This window comes from Centruroides vittatus, unplaced genomic scaffold, assembly GCF_030686945.1.
Source record: "Centruroides vittatus isolate TY-2023 unplaced genomic scaffold, ASM3068694v2 contig_943, whole genome shotgun sequence".
Taxonomy (NCBI): Eukaryota; Metazoa; Arthropoda; class Arachnida; order Scorpiones; family Buthidae; genus Centruroides; species Centruroides vittatus.
The window spans coordinates 896433-914469 of record NW_027122626.1 but is presented as its reverse complement, the minus strand read 5'-3'; the positions used below and the strand labels follow the sequence as shown (position 1 = coordinate 914469).

Sequence of the window (18037 nt, the reverse complement as noted above, 5' to 3'; positions counted from 1 at the left end):
TTGTCATAAAGCATTGATCCACACAAAAAGAAAATTTATTTTCTTGGAATCTCATTATATAGTGTCAAAATGTTTGTTATTTTACAATAGTAACAACTAATATATAAATTTACCTTTAACTATGAGTCTTTAAAGCTTGCTAAGGAATTTGGTGAATCTAATCCCTGTTCACTTATGGTACGCAATGGAGGGCATCTTGGTTCTGGCGAAAGCGTTTCCGGAATTGATTCGTCCGACGATGACAAGCTTCTATTGTTGTAATTAGTTATTTCGTTTACCAAATCCTGAGGCAACGGAGCACCGACTGCAAGATGAAGGGCCATTTCTTGCAACCAAGTTTCTAGTTGTTCAAATGGAGGTCTAAACATTAAAAAAAATAAAGTTTTAATAAAATTCTGATGTATGAACTTAAATAGGAATAAATGTAATTAAACCACAAGCCTTTTTTCTGGATCCAAATCACAACATAGAAAAACTATGGTATAAAATGACTCAGGACAATTGGCACAAAACTTTTCTTTAAATACTACTGTGTTTAAACCAAAATCATTACTTCTTGGCAAATAGTCAGGGTCAGCCTGAACTCTTCCTATTATCTAAAATCAAATATACATGATTTATATTTTGAACTAATATATTAGTTCAAAAATTATTTCTAAATCATGAATTTTCTTACCTCACATAGCACAATTCCAAAAGAAAATATATCTACTTTTTCATCATATTTTTTACCCTTCATCATTTCAGGAGCCATCCAGTATGGGTTACCTACTACGGTATACCTTTTCTTTCTTTCATACTTTTTAGTGGAGCATCTTTTTCCATATCGACGTGTAGAATACTGATTGCTTTGATCACATATAATTCGGGCAAGACCAAAATCTGCTACTACAACTGTTTTATTCTAAGAAGAAAGATAGGAAAAGGCTATGATGAAATAATAATGAAATTTAAATGATAGATCTATATAAGTCTCATTAAAATTAAACAACAAAGATTTATCTTTATATCCAGCTTTCTTAATTTTTCCAATTTAACCGGCATTCTGGGGCATATGTGTCCAGCAGATACATGGTGATTTTTTTATTGGATTTCTTAAAAATAAATAACATTTGAACTGCTGGCTTTGTAGTATTCTTAAACTGATTCCTACAGTGGTTTTAAAGTTTATGACTTTTTATTCTGAGAAATTTTACGAAAAACAATATTTTCTTCTTCTCTTGGTTTCAATGACCAGGCCAATCCCAATTCATTTCAAATAAGTCATTGCAGCTACAGTGGCACCTCGAATAACGAGCAGAACAAATTGTAAAAATTTTACTCTCTTAACGATCGATGTTTCGCATAACAAGTGACAAGGAGAGGGGGAATCCCGGATTGTGTGCACGCTCCATCAGTCCGTTTAGCACTCATTCCACTAGCATCTTAGTGTCGCTCGTGATCACACATTTTTCCAAACTTGTGTTCACACATTACATATAAACATCGACAATCATAGCCCATTATATAATAAACGTGCCATCTGATTCCAAATTAAATTTTAGAAATGTCTAAATTAAAAATTAAATTATTTATAATAATTAAATTTAATATGAGATGGCAGCATCTTAATTAATTTGACTAAATGTAGGCAGTTCTCATATTAATTTCTAATATTTAATTATAGCCTTTACATAGCCCAAGAATTTGGCATATTAACCTGTGACTTTTTTGTTTTCTGCAAATCAAATTTGCATTCCAGGTTGGTTCATTCCATGCTAGAAGAAAGGATGATGATTTATGCTTCTTAACAATGTATATTGTGTAATTTTCTTTGAATAAATTAATTTTCTTCAATGCTTATATATAAAATATTTGATTATTTTAAAATGTCATCAAATAAAACAACAGATTTCCCATTAAATAAAATAGTTGTTTCCATTATATAAATCAACCTCTCTTACTAAAAATTTCTTATATATAAAATATTTGATTATTTTTTCGGCATGGGATGCATTATCGTATTTTATATTAATTTCTATGGGAAAAATTGTTTCGCTTAACGAGTGTTTTGCATTATGAGTAAAATTCTGGAATGAATTAGTCTCGTTAAGCGAGATTCCACTGTATTTTTGACAATGCAATTTTCTGGCTTCGGTGTTATTGCCCTGCTTTCTCTTGATCAGAGCATGATAAGAAATTTAATACTTTCAATTTTGCAACAATTAAATTTTATGTTCATTACATAGCAATGCCATTTAGTAATTGTGACCCAAACATTTATTTAGTCATTTTATCAATATTTTTTAAACTATTAAAAATAAAATTACAGAATTCATTACTGGCAATACTAGTTTTTAAATCTAACTGAAAACATTCCCCTGAGTGCAAGAAAACAATTTGTTAGTCATTTGACCCACTACTGACAGAAGTTTTTTTTTTTTTTGAAAATAAGGTAATAAAACAATTAGCAGTTTGTTGTCCTTCACAGTGGGAGACCAGAGTATTACTTTCACAGGAGACAATAAACAAAGCTTTACTACCCTGAAGTTATTAGAATTATTAGTGTACATTTTACTAAAACATAACAATTAACTTCCCTTTAGGCACGTAGAGTTTTAAGAGCCTGTGAAATTGAACAAATCTGATGTCAATAAGTGAAAGTTGAAATGATTTATGGTGAATTGAAATTTTGTAAGTTTAGTTTTTTGCATTGTAGAAATCAAAGATATAATCATAGTCAAGCATATATATCTGTAAAAATATAAAATTTGCATTATGTATCTCGCTGATAAAATTCCCCAAGTGAGCTCTTAAAACTCTACATGCCTAAAGGGAAGTTAGTCTACATTTTACTAAAACATAACAGTAAATCTAAATAATTCTAATTTAATTTCCTTGGTGCTTTAAAAAAATCACGAAATCTATTTTAACACGCTTCACCATTAAAAACATTCAATGTTCTCCTTGGAAAGATATTTTAGATCAGCAGTGAATCATGACCCATGCAACAATTTCAAGGTACCCACATTAAATGTTTAGAAAGTATCAAGTTTTTATAAATTATAAAAAAAACATTTGATAGATTTAAGATTCTGTTTTCACACTAAATATGCAAAGTATTGAAAAGTAAAGGCACACATTAAGAACTTCAGATAGAATTTTAAAATGTCATCAAATAAAACAACAGATTTCCCATTAAATAAAATAGTTGTTTCCATTATATAAATGAATAGATAAAAAGATGAACTTTATTTTCTTTACTAAAATATTTTGCTCACAATTTGGAATTACTATACTTCAAATTCAATTTTGAACCACCACTAGAAAATGGTTTACCATCACTATTTTAGATGGTCCAACCATTGCAGATTCTGTTACAAATCAATACTCATGCTGTACTCATTAACATATTAATCCCTATTTCAGTTATCTTTAAAATAGTTAACAAAAAGCTAGTTTTAGTCACACAACTGTCCAGTTAAATATTTTCTTCAACCAAGTTAATTTAAATTTATGTTAATTATTTTAATCATCATAATTACAAAGCTAAATTAAATTTCCAAAGGCAACGGTTTATATTTCTGGCCTTTTCTGAAATTTCATTTAGATTTTAATTAATCTGAAATAACTACCATTCTAATTAATTCAGATGAACTCACTATATTTGTCCTGAGAAATTGAAACATTAAGTGTAAAATACACAACATTCCTTTCTAAATTTTTTATTATTGTTACTGATGATGACAAATGACAAATTTTCTGTTTTATAAACCAAAATTATTTAAAATATAAAAAATAGTAATATGTAAATATAATTACAAAGTATTACCTCTCTTACTAAACAGTTATGAGAATTTAAATCCCTATGAATAATATTCATGGAATGAAGATAAGCCTGAAAAAAATAATTTATTATTAATATTTATTTTACTATAATTTATATCTGAAAATTTTATAATATTCATGACAGCTTACAAAATCAAGTATTTTAATAACTTGTTTTGCAAAATTTAAATTACCATTTAATATTAGTATATTTTTAAATTTATACATTTTTAGTTACAAATTTTTTGTACTAGGCAATAAAACAAAAAAGTAGCAGCACAAGAAGGTGGTACTGTACAATGAACGTCTAGCTCATAGCATGCTAAGTTTGACCAAATTCTTCATGTCAGTTTGATCTCCTGGTATGTATAAAACATTAGAGATGTAGATTATGGAAGTGTATGCTTGCAGCCTCCAAGCAGAGTTTTACATATTCAAACCAAAGTCAGTATAAATAGGAGAACATCTAGCCTTTCCAAGAATGTATTACACAATCAATGAAAATAGGCAAATATTAACCTTAGTAACTTTAATCATAAACAGATAGGTCATTCCATCTTTGAAATGGCAATAATCCTAGAATTCTCATGGATAACCACATCAAGAGTCTACTGGGCTTATACCAGCACCCAGCAAACAAACACTGGCTACCATCATTGATGATCAAAGGATGGCTTAGACTGACTAGTACATACTACCAACAAAAGGAAAACAGTGGTGCAGATCACTTCCAAACTGAATGCCAGAGCCCTGAGTAATGTGAGTGAGCAGATGATACAAAACATGCTGCACACCCTGGGCCTAAGCTATGAAAACAGATGTCCTATTATTGTGCCACTGCTGACTGTGTCATCATATATTGCACCTTGCATAGTGCCAGGAACATTAAAACTGGACATCCTCAGAGTGACAGGATTCATCTTGCTGTTTCTAGCTGCACTGGGCTGATGGAAGGATATGAATGTGGTAATGACAACACAAAGCCATAGACTCATTCTGCTAGGTTGGTTCTGTTCAATGAGGTGGTAGTTTTGTAATGGTATAACACTTAGGACTCATTAGAACTCATTTTCAGAATTCTGGTTAAGCATTTAAGGACCTCTCCAGACCCACTAAGGGATGTTTGTAGTGGGTCTGGAGAGAACCTTAAATGTTGAGTCAGAATATGCTGGCTGATCACTTATATCTTTTCATGGCCTTCATACATTCTCAAGCAGATGGTGCATTTCAGCAGAACAATTCTCTGCTCCACTGGGCTATCACTACCAAGGCTTGACTCAAAGAACACTCATCAGTTTCAGACCATCCAGTGGCCTAAGGTTCCCAGATTTAAGACTGAATCTCTCTGGGATACTGTTGAGATACACCTCAGATTCACAAAGCCAGTATCATGTCTACAGTAAAATTGTAACAGGTATGGCTTGCAATCCTCCTTCATCTGGTGGAGTCAATACCTCAGCATGTTCAGGTTGTCATTTGTGCTGGAAGAGGACCACACTATATGTGCTCTGATCGAAACATTAAAGACATCTGCTAAATAATGTATATTTTGAGTTAACTGTTTTATTATCATATTTTATTAATCTTTGAGCTAAAACAATTACATATTTTGATTCAAACTTCAATTTTCTAAGAAAATTGAAGAAATATTATTTTTTAACAAAATAGTTGAAATTATTTTTTAAGACTTTTATTCATTTCTAGTTGTCCAAAATAGAAATACTTCCTACATTCTCAGTTCAAAACGATAATAAGCAGTCATCAAAGCTAGATCTGTATTGTGTGTTACACACATACTTTTAATATATATTTTGACTACAGTACCTTGCCAAATTATTGAACCTATTGACAAAAATTATTCTTTCTTTCATTTTTCATAATATTGTTGAAGTAATAAGTCTTTTATATGGCAACACCATAAATGTTTAAAAAAAACTTTCTACTGCAAAAAAAGAAAATGATAGAGTACCATGTGAACAAAAATAGAAAAATGTATAGTGTCTTGTCATACAGAAACACTACTGGCTGTTAAGGATGGTCATACAAAATATTAATTTTCATTTTTAATTTTATTATATTAAAAATTTTTAATATAATAAAATTAAAAAACTTACTTTTTATTTCATAGGATTATTTAAATATTTATTAGATCTTAACAACTATTGAATTATTACATAAAAAAAAATAACAAATGATCAATTCTTTTTGCATAGTCTAATAATTTAGAAAGATACTATACAGGGTGTGGCGCCAAAATCCAGACAAATTACACATTTTTTTCAAACATATTTCTTATTGAAAAAACGAAAAGGTTTACAAATTTTTTTAAATCACATTGTTTGCAATGTCATACAGAATACATTTATTCAATATAGCCCCCTCCTGCTTGAATGACAGCCTCTATTCTCGGTCTGAATCGTGCGCATGCGCGCTTTAATGTCTCACGGTCGATATTGGTGAATGCCGCATCAATAGCGGCTCTCAACGATGTGATGTTTGCATGTCTGGTCTTGTTTGTGACCCTTTCAACTACGCTCCATACGTAGAAGTCCAGAGGATTTAAATCTGGGCTGTTGGGAGGCCAGAATTCTTTTGACCAAAACATGTCGACGTTATCCGACAACCAATTTTGCACCAAATGACTTGTGTGGGCGGGCGCACCATCCTGCTGGAAAACATACGGCTTTCCAGATGACACAGTTTTCATCCATGGCTTCACTACATTTGACAGAGCATGCAAATAAACATCTTTTGTGACATTTTCCCCTTCGTTAAAGAAATACGGTGGCATGACATCACCCTCACTGGACACAACACCTAGCACATGAACATTCGCCGGAAATTTCGTTTTTGCAATAACAGGGACATCTTCTGGGTCGTGGGCAAGCCATCGGTCATTTCTTCGATTGATTTTCGCATCAACAGTAAAAATTTTCTCATCAGAAAAAAATCTGAGTTGTCCGGCAGCATTGTTTTTTAAGGAACACAAAAGCAGGTTACAGCGTTCAACTTGCTTTGTCCTGGCAGCTTCAGAAAGCATCTGTCTCACTTTAATTGTGTAAGACTTGTAGCGAAGGTCCTCCTCAACGATTCTACGCATAGTTTTCTCGCTCACACCAACAATCGACGACAATTTTCGGATCGACTGACCTGGATCCTCAAAAATCAGCTCCTGAGCCCGTTGAATGATTTCAGGGGTTCTGACAATGCGCTCCTTCAAGTGAATTTTCCTTGCCGGTGTTGCAAAACCTTCATTTGACTTCTCTGACTGATTGTATTTTGCAACGACATCATAAACAGTCGATCTCGGGTATCTGAAGAACCGAATAATTTCTGTCGCCAAGCGCCCAGCGCGAACACTTTCGATAATCGCGGCTCTTCGGTTATACTCAGCACTTTGTTTCAACATGGCGACTGTTTCGCGGTTAAAATGGTTTAATACACATGTCAAGCTATTTGAATGCCAATCACGACATCTACCGGTGGTACAGAATGGCGGGAATTTGAAATTGAATTTTGTCCAGATTTTGGCGCCGCACCCTGTATAATATTTGAACTGATGTGAATGTTGAGTAAGCTTTAATGGTAATAATTTAAATTCCTTTTTTAATATTTAAAATGCCTTCAAGATATTATTATTATGAGAAAATTTTTTAATTGAAATAATGTGACTTCCAGTCCAAGGTGGAAGTTCATATATAGTTAATCTAGATAATGAAAGCATAGTGGAAGGAGGCTCCAAAGCTTTCCATATCCTGTCTTGACTTTCATCTAACACCATTCTTAAAATTAAAAGACGATGTTTATCTATAACAGTGGGAATTTATAGGTCTACAATTTCAAAATTGCAGCCCAACAAATGACAATGAAAACAATGTTGCAAGTAATTCTGAAACATATTGTGACAGAAGACAAAAGTTCAGTGCATCATTATGAACCAGAAGAAAAAAGGCAAAGCATGGAATACTGGCATTGCATGACCCAAGAAATTCAGAGACAACCCTCTGCTAAAGAAAAACTAGCTTGACTATTCTGAGATGCCAAACATGTACACAATGAAGTACATTGGCAGTGGGATGACTGTGAATTATGACAGTACACAGAGACCTTAAAACATCTGAGATGTGGTGGTTGTGTTAGAAAATCCACTGAGCTGATAGTCTTGCTATGTGATAATATTCAGACACACACATCATGCGCTATTATAGAGACTCTTGTGAAATTGAAATTTGAATCCATTCTGCTCATTGGATTTGGATTCCTGCAATTTTCATTCTTCCAAAGTTTAAAGAGAGACCTTAAGAACATTCATTTCACTATGAGTGATGAAGTGAAGGGTGATTTGAAGTCATGAATCAAGGAAAGACTGTAGAATTCTTCATTGATGGGATGAAAAATTGGTTTACAACTGGGAGAAATGTAGAACTGTAAATGATGGCTACATTGAGAAGTAAATGTATGTTCTTATAGCCAATAAAATGTATTTTCCTTTTATTGCCTTTTTTATTTCATATCTTTCATTTGTGAGTTATGAGAAGTGTGCATTACTTTTCAGCCAACCTCATAATAAACATTATAACAATGAAATTCTAATCCCAGTAGTTTTTAAATTTTTTCTCTGTCTTTTAAATAGCCATATCCTCTAAAAATTAACAAAATACTGAAAAATTTCGGTAATGAATAATGGTTTCATATCTTTATTTGATTTTACAGAGAAGTATAGATAATTATTTAATAAAATGCTTAAACAAAACAATTTAATATAAAACTAAGAAAGCAGTTCCATGGTTTTAGTTAAAAATTGGAATCATACTGATACAATTGCATAATATGTTTAACAAAATTCAAAAAATTAATCACATCTGTAGCAAAATTATATTAAATTTCCAAATATATGTTTTAAATCAATCAGATAATTTTCGTGTGTGAACTAAATGAACTAAAAACTTTATTTCATTATTTATAAATCTAATTTCTGTAATTTATATCATTTCTGTTTATTATTTGTTTTTTTAATAATAAATTTCATTATTAATAAGATATTTAATAGCAACAACTGATTTATAGTCGGTATATATCATTAAACTTAAACTAAATACTAAAATTTTAAAATAAATTTTGCATATATTACCATTCCCGATGCAATATCTCTTGCAAAATTCACACGCTGTTCCCAAGGCAATGTTTCATTTAAATTATGAATGAGTTCTTTTAATGTTCCCCCACTTATGTATTCAGTCACCAGGTGAAGTTTCTTATCTTTATATAATACTCCAATGAAGTGTAGAACATTTTCATGGTTTAATGAACGAAGGACAGCTACCTCTTTTAAAAAGTTCTTTTGTGCTTCTTCATCTACCCTGTACAGTTCTTTCAATACCATTACCTCCCCAGTATCTCTGTGAGTTATCTGTTTTAAAAAAGTTTATTATCAAAATTTGTTATAACAATTATTAACAAAAATTTATTCTTATTTAATAAAGTTTGGATTGAAATAAATATGCTGTTTACATGCCAATCAAATATTAAAGTGTAACTATTAGACTAATATTTGTGTAGTTAAAAATAAACAGACTTTCTTAATTTTGAAAAACATATGCTACATGAAAATATTTATATTATTTAAAATCTAATAAATTAATATTCAATTAGCATTAACACACACAAGAGTGCAACATTATAAGACCTAAACCAAATATTTGATATTGATATCAGAGTTGATACTGAGATTCATTTGATATATCAATAATAATTAAACTTCAATAAATACCATAAAATATCACATCAAATACCAAAAAATACCAAACATTGACATTCAGTATTTATCTAGAATATTAATATCACAAACATTTACCAATTTCAGTTTGATAAATTTGTTATTAGCACAGCACTAAACATTGTCGTATCAAAATTCAATATACAAAATGAAAAAATATAATTACCTGATACACTTGACCAAAAAAGCCTTTTCCCAAAAGTTTCCCTTGTACAAGATCAGATGCACGGAATATTCTATGAGGTTTTGGCTCAACTCTAAATGATTTCGTTCTACTTAAATCATAAGGAAGTCTGCTTGAAGATGAAGATTCACTATCAATAATATAACAATACAATTCAAAATTAACATTTATATATTTTATTATTTTAATATGAAACATTTTTTACCATATTTCCTTGCATTAGGTAATCTGCAGGCATAAAGTGAGATTGACCAGAATGCCAGGAAACCCTATATTTTATGGTTACTAAATTAATTAGAAGAAAACTTAACTCAGATTTTTTATTTTATACTACTTTTCAAGAAGTATTTCTATCCTATCAAAACAGAAATGTATCATAATACATGTGTCATCAAAATTGTTCATATAGTAATTAGTACAAACAAATTGTATACGTTCAAATAATAAAGAGAGTATAGTGTGTATATTTATGTTATGAAACAGAATAATGCTTTATCTAGTCACATTTTAAAAAAATTAAATTATTATTAAATTATTTTGAAAACATTAATGACACAATTTTATTGGTCTCAACAATCTTGCCAAAATCCAACTTATTAATTGATTGCTTGTAACTAAAAGACATTGATTATATTATGAAAAACTAATAATTGTGGATTTTCAAAATAAATTTATTATATAGTTAATGCAACAATCAAACTGCTGAAAACCATAAGCTATTATATCATACACCATACAATCCAAATTTAGCATCAAACAACATTTCATATCTTAAAGAAATAGATCCGCTTATTGTTTTGGATACGATGATGATATGAAATATACTGTAAAACTACAGTCAGCAAAGAAAAAACCAAGACTCTTTCTGCCCTGTGAGCACTAAGAGGATCTTTCTATCAAACCCATTGTGGGTTTGGCCAGGCCCACAATGGCATGGCCAGCTATTCAAGATAGACTACCCTCCAAAATATTCTTGGGGTTTTCCAACCTGACTGGATTTGTTTCCAGGTCCTTGGGCAGTGAGCTAACACCTTAACTATTTGGCACCCAGCTGGCATTGGCAAGGTTATCACATACTGCAACAGTGTCTTAAATTATCAAAGGGATTATGTAAAAATGTATGTTGCACATTTTTGTGTGTGATGTTCATTTGCAGAATTAATTCCTTTTATATATTATGCATTACAATCAAAAATAGTACTTAAGTCATCTTATTTTATTAACAGATCAACTATTGACTAGAACTAGTTCACATTACTGAGAAATAACCAATATTTAGATTTAACTATTGTGTTTTTCTAACAGTACACAAATTTATTGGAATTTATGGAGTTTGTCTATATCCTCAAGATAATTTCTATTGAAACCAGAGTATTTAAAACAAAAAATAATCCGATAATCATATTATAGAACAATAATATGATTATCAGATTATTTTTTGTTCTCACTGAATATTTTTCTTTAAATTCCATTGCCTTTGTTTTCTCTATCGATATTTTCATGTTATAGTTATTGCAAATTTTTTGCAGTTTAAAAATAAATGTCTATATTCATCCTGTTTCCTCTTCAATAATTTGAAGAAAGTTGTTTAGATATATTCTGTTTATTTAATTGTATTCCTGGGTACACAATTAATTTCCATGTTGTATTAGATAATCAATATGGTCCTCCAGATTGAGGATTTTGTGTAAGGCTACCAGCCTTACACAAAAACCTTACCAAATAAAACATTAGTATACTCATTAGAAGTCTTCAAATTTTAAGGAAAAAAGTCATATTTTTTTATGAGTCTGATTGAACTCCTGACTTCACAGAGACATGTTTCAGATCATGTTGAATATAAATGAAAAGCTCTTATAGGTCTTAGAGTCATATTTTGGCCAAAATTTTGAGATAGGTCTTTTTTAAACCAAAATATAGTATAACACCTTTTTTTGTAATTTTTGTTTTGGGAATTTTGTAGACTTTTCCAACACATTTTGAAATTGTCAAGTTTTTTTCAATTTTGTCTACCATTGCCATGTCACAATACTAAAGGTTGGCTTGCCCCAAGGGTTAGCTTTAAACAACAGAAATTTTGTCATGTTTTCAAAAGGGAAACCTATAAGGACAAAACCGTCACTTCTACTTAAAGTAAATGCTAATTTTTTAATTTCATGTAACCTTCAATTGTATATGCCCACTAGTGGCAAAGTGGATAAAACCACTGAACACTGGTAGTTGGTAGTGGATTCATGCTTCGCCAATGGGCTGGCCATGTGGAGTTTTCCAGGTTTACTTCACATTAGTAACACCTGAAAAGGGGCCAGTTTCTCATAAAAGACCTCCCAGGAGTCATTCCCAGTCAGGAGATGGCCCATATGTTGCATTGCCAAGATTGAATAAAACCAAACCAAAGAATTGTATACTTTATGACAGATAACCCAACTACGTAAGAAGGATAATTATACAACTTTTTAGAAAAGCAAATCCTAAATCTCAGTTTGGAAGACTGCTGGCTACAATTACACAACTGGAAACTGCAGGGATTCAACTGTGATGCCCTCAAGATTGTAGCTTATACCCAGGCATAGCAAGCCAATGGTCCAGTAGCACAGATCATTTCTAGAAAGCTTGAAAGAGTTCTTTCAATGAACAAGGGGTTTAAAACAAGGATGAAAATTGAAGACATTTTTAATGGAGAAGTAGCTACATTTGAAGAGCTCTCAAGCAGTGACATATATCCTTGACTTTCAGATAATTCACTCTCATATATAATACTTTAATATTCCTAAGTCACTTTTTCTATATCAATTTTGGACTTTTGTACATCTTCAGCCACCAGACTAAAATTGCAAGTTATTATTTAGTGGTACTTTCTACCAGTTTTAATTTTAATAAGTTTAAAATCAATTGTCACAATATTTTCTAGTATTTTCTTTTTAAGATTTTAGAATTTTTAATAATGTTTTATGCATTTTAATATATTTAATATAAAAAAAGTAAAACTTTCTATCTTAATTTAAGATTTTATAATTTTTCATTTTAGTTCTCTGGGATAGAAACATCTTTTATAATGCACAATTCCATTGTTTGACTTTTGGAATTTGACAATTTTAAAGAACACAGTATGTCTGAAAATCAGATTGCCCATATCAGTATAGTCCAAATAAAATTTTGAAAATTTGATAATCTTTATTTTATTAAACAAGAATTCTGATAACCTTATAATCTCAAATACAAATAGGCACTAAATATATAATATTTACATATATTAACTTGCTATTTTATTTAAAACTTCATTAATGTTTTTAAAAATTCTACTTCAGCTAGTAGTACAGTAGAGTGTTGTTAATCCGAATCAATTGGGGACTAAGGTTGTTCCGATTAGTGATTTGTTCGGATAACCGATTATGTACGAAAAAATATATTAACCTGTCCGATGTTCAAATTTTTCTCTGTTGCGTGTTGTTTTGTGTTGAATTTTTGTCGATTTTAAGCCTAACAAAAATTTTTATAATAATAATCGAGGCTATTGTATCATTAAAAATTATTTCTTTATTTTGTACAAACAAAATAAATATATTGAAGAATATAAAAACAAGAAAATTATACTTTAGAAGTAAATCTAGTATCAAAAACGTTCGATTCAGCACGACACAGTCTGACTGAAAATCGTTCAGATAACCGGCGATTCGGATTACCAGGGTTCAGATTAACGACTCTCTACTGTATTTAAATTTTGAAATTCAAATTACACTTTAAAAATAGTATTTTGAAATAAATATAATTTTTCACAGTATATTCATAAAAGTAATTTTCAAAACTTCAAAATTCCTTAAACAAAAATGCATACCTGGCTAAAAGTTTTGGTAATGATGAGGATCTTTCTTTGCTTCCCTTTCCTTTGCGTAACTGTCGTGATCTACCACCACTTTCTTCTCGTTTTTTATAAATTCTTTCTTTATCTAATTGTATATGCTGTTGTTGAAAAGGTAAAAGTCTTTTTTGTTGCATAGCATTTGGATCATGTTCTATTGTTAACTGTAAAACTTTATTTGTTGATCGTATTAGACCTTCAATCTATTAAATGTTTAAAAATAGCAAATATAAATTTTCAATTGAAAAGAACTATATATATTGATAAAATAATAAAACACTCAATCATATATAGTCAATTTTCAAAAACAGAATTCTTTTTACATCATAAGTAATAAATATGAATGATCTAAAACTGCCATAAAATTTAAATGATATGAGATTTTTACATTTCTTTTGTGATAGTTACCAATAACAATTATTGTTGTGAAACAATGAGCAATGGTTTTCTTTGTAATATTAATAAAAACACTAAAATCATGTGGTTGAGATTAAAGGATGATCTCAATTTATTCATTAACCACTTATTATTGAAATCTTAGTGGACAATTATTGCTTTTAGAGAGCTGTTTTATTCAATAACATACTTCTTTTTACAATATGCATTTTGGCCAAATTACTAGTTTGGCCCTCTTCAGTTGTACTGTAAATTGAAGTACATAAAAGTTACAATTATATTTATAAATTATTCTAAGGAATATTTTTACAAAATTTTATAATATTACTTAGAAAATTTTTTTACGTGTAAAAAGTTTAATTGTGTCAGCTTAATTTTTCTTTTTTCCATTATGTTTTCAGTTCTATTATTTACTAGGCTACATCAAAATTAAATAATTCTTTTAGTTTTTTACATAAATATTTTTTAAGTTATTTTAACAATTATAGAGTGATTTACATTTTGGATTTTTGTTACATTTAAAAAAATTTATTTTCAAGTAATTTGGCCAAAATGCATATTATAAAAAGAAGTATGTTAATGAATAAAACATCTTTCTAAAAGCAATAACTGTCCACTAAGGCATCAATAGTAAGTGGTTAATGAATAAATTGAGATCATCCTATAATCTCACCACACAATTCTAGTGTTTATATTAATTATTAGAAAAAAATCCTGCCTCTAAATAAGAGCCACAAAGAGAAGTCTTTGACATGAACTAAATATAACATGATATGGAGTGATAAATGGTAACAAGTTATATTGAGTGATGAGAAGAAATTCAACGTGGATGGCCAGATGATTGGAGAAGTTATCTGTGTGATATTAGAAAAAATGAATTAATTCACTCATGACAACATCAAAGTGTCAGAAGTGTTATTGTATGGTGTGCGTTTGGATGAGGTAGTACAACAAATCTACTTCTATCTCTGAATGTATTTATACTGTAGGATATCAAACAAGTACTAGATGTGCACCAAATGCCATTTGCAGAAAAAAACTGGAGGGACTTTTTTCCACATTCAATAAGATAATGCACCCACTTATAATGCAAAATAAACTTGGGAATGTTTTTAGCAAATGGTCATATTATTGACTAGCTACCATGTTCTCTTGGTCTTAATCCTATAGAAAATACATTTTTTTATCTTAGGAAGATAAGTACACAGGAATGGAAAGCAATATACATCAGAGGAATCATTAAAAATTGCAATAACTGATGCTTAGCACAAAATCACGAATGAGAAGAGAAAAAATCTTATTAAAACAATGCCAGGTAGAGTTTATGAATAATTAATAAATAGGGTGAGCATATTGCTTATTAATAATAAATAAAATCACTTATTTAAATATTGAAGTGGCTCTATCATCTTGGAACAAGTATATCCTACACAACATTATTAAAATTCATTTACATTTTTATTTTATTACTGTGTGTCCATTACTTCACAGTGGTTCTATCATTTCAGAACAGACTATATATACAATGCCAGAATTTTGAAATTCAATATATGGGCTGAGATGAATGAAGTCAAAATTCATCATGTAAACCCTATGGGACAATTGCCAGTTGTAAACTGGTTGCCCACTACATGTCAATCAAGTTTACAATTGCTGTCAATTTACATTGATCTCTACAATTTTTTTTTATTTTGCTCTTTATGTGGGAATTTAATATGCACAATGTTGCATCAAAATCAATTTTTCAAAACAAGCACTGTGTGTATTTTAACTATTTGCTGGAATTGGTAGGCTGCTGGCCACACGTGTGGGCGTTTTAAACATTTCTTGACAGTTATGACGATGGACACGAATGTTCTACCCAAAGATTTAAACCGTTTTAAACAGAACAGTAGAAGCATCTCACCACATTTGTGCTTTCATGTCAACCAAAACAGAAAAACCTATGTTGTGGAGCTGAGTTTGTTTTCCTAGAAAAATACCTAGTTAATATTTAATTTTCATCCAAACTAAAATAGAAAATTACCTCTAATAATGAATGATCTTTTACAGGCGTACCATTTACTTCAAGTATTCTATCACCAATATGAAGTGACATAAGATCTGGATTCATATCTAAACTGAACATAAAAGATAATTTTTGATTAACAATAATTAATTATTGAGATAATTAAGTATTAATAGACATTCGCATATAAAGAAAAATATGCTTATTTCAGCATTTTTCAAATCTTAAGTTACAGCAGAAATATAAACATTTGAAAGAATTAACATCCATCTTCAAACTCATCTCATAAAAACTGTATATTTTCATTAATAATCTTAATCATAAATTTTAATAATAATAAAATTATATCATATCGTAAAAAAGAAAGGTTTTAAAGATAAAATGCTATTCTTTACTGTTTACTTTTTTATTAATCTTTATTTTTATAATATTAATAAGTGCCATTTAAAAAATTTGTTTAGAAGGAAATGTTTTAAAATTATAATAGTTCCATGCTCTTAATTTTTTATTTGTTGTTATTTGTTCAATTTATTCTTGTCATTGTTTTATCTGCTTCTGCTTCATCTTTTCCTGCTCTATTATATAAATTTAATCATTACAGAGTAGAGAATTCTCTTTCATTTAATACTAATTCTGTTAAAAGTTTACTTTACTACCAACTGCATTCTCTTTCATGTTCACTTTCTCATTTTACAGTTTTATCTCCAGTATGTTGTAGTCTCTGCAACAATTTGCCATACATATTTAAGATGCTTACATAGCTCTAATCAGCAATGATTGAGTGCAATTAAAAAAAACTTCTCTGACAAGACCATTTTAAAACAATCTCCAGAAAACTCATCCTGTGATATGAAAATGGCCATATACATATCATGGGATCAGCCCAAAACAAACTATTTGTTATAGTATTTAATAGAAAAGAAATTTAAAGTTTTTCTAAACATTAAATCCACAATGGAGCTGAAGATCAATATTTTGAACTTTTTTTATAGATATTAAAAGTTATTGCACTTTTAATGTTTTTTGCTAAATAGAGAATGCTAAATGTTTAAAAAGTTTTTGAAACAATGCACTTCAATGCATCAGCTATACTAATATGTTTGTTGCAAAAAGTAAACTATACAATCTTCCCACTTATAAGTTTGAAACTGAAATTTATATATAATTCTTTTATCGTATAACTTATCTCCAATGATTAAATAATGATTGTTATATTTTTAAAATTAGATCAATTCATCAACATTAGAATTTACATCACTAAATCAGTTTACAAGCACAATTTTCTATAAGTAGTTATTTGAAAAAACTTTTGGGAAATGTTAAATATGTACAAGTATGTATAATTTATAATATAAATATTTAATATTTTATGTTCTAAATAAATAATATTAAACATTATATATTTTAAAATTTGTTTGTAGCTTCAAAACTTACTCAGCTATATGAACTCCTAATCTTAGTCTATCCAAGCTTAAACAATCTTTGGAATGATCCATTGTAAGTTTAATCCCTCGAGTCTTGCCATCAGATGTTGCAGGTATCTCAACTAGTTGTATACTATGTGGTTGTTTCCCAAAGAATGTTCCTTTTGATAATGGTTGCATTTGACGTTTGTAACAAGTACCACTTTAAAAATTAATAAAAACAGTCATAATTTCAACAAATAAATTTATACACCAACTAAATTATAAAAGTATATACCAAAAAAGTTTTGATCTTTCCACGAGAGCATATGAATCTCCATCGCCAATAAAACTTCCACAGTTTGAACATTTGAAACATTCTGGATGGAATTTATGATCTCCTGCAACCTGAAATATTATAATTTAAAAAATACTTTGTTTGTTACAATGTAACAATATATTTCCTTACTTTTATAAACTTAAGAGAAATAGTTAATGAAAAATATTTGACTGAAAAACTGTATTTTTTTTTATTTATTCAAAATCACACACACATTTATGATTTTGATTTATGTTACATGAAAACTGACTATTTACATAAGCA

The 18037-nt window shown here is 29.6% G+C and overlaps 2 protein-coding genes across 2 annotated transcripts in view; one reads left to right on the top strand and one right to left on the bottom strand.

The window, feature by feature from the left end:
- LOC136985018 (SMC5-SMC6 complex localization factor protein 1-like) overlaps window positions 1–18037 on the top strand; it is a 386884-nt gene that overhangs the window by 77416 nt on the left and 291431 nt on the right. The window lies entirely within an intron of this gene.
- Window positions 1–18037, bottom strand: part of LIMK1 (LIM domain kinase 1) — a 40909-nt gene that overhangs the window by 1246 nt on the left and 21626 nt on the right. The window contains exons 4-13 of the mRNA XM_067282206.1: window positions 17732–17841; window positions 17465–17656; window positions 16049–16142; window positions 13603–13829; window positions 9750–9897; window positions 8939–9217; window positions 3812–3877; window positions 677–904; window positions 442–596; window positions 114–360 (exon numbers count right to left, since the gene is read on the bottom strand). Of these exons, the coding sequence (XP_067138307.1) occupies window positions 120–360; window positions 442–596; window positions 677–904; window positions 3812–3877; window positions 8939–9217; window positions 9750–9897; window positions 13603–13829; window positions 16049–16142; window positions 17465–17656; window positions 17732–17841 (1740 nt within the window). The 3' untranslated portion in view covers window positions 114–119. The remainder of the gene's footprint in view (window positions 1–113; window positions 361–441; window positions 597–676; window positions 905–3811; window positions 3878–8938; window positions 9218–9749; window positions 9898–13602; window positions 13830–16048; window positions 16143–17464; window positions 17657–17731; window positions 17842–18037) is intronic.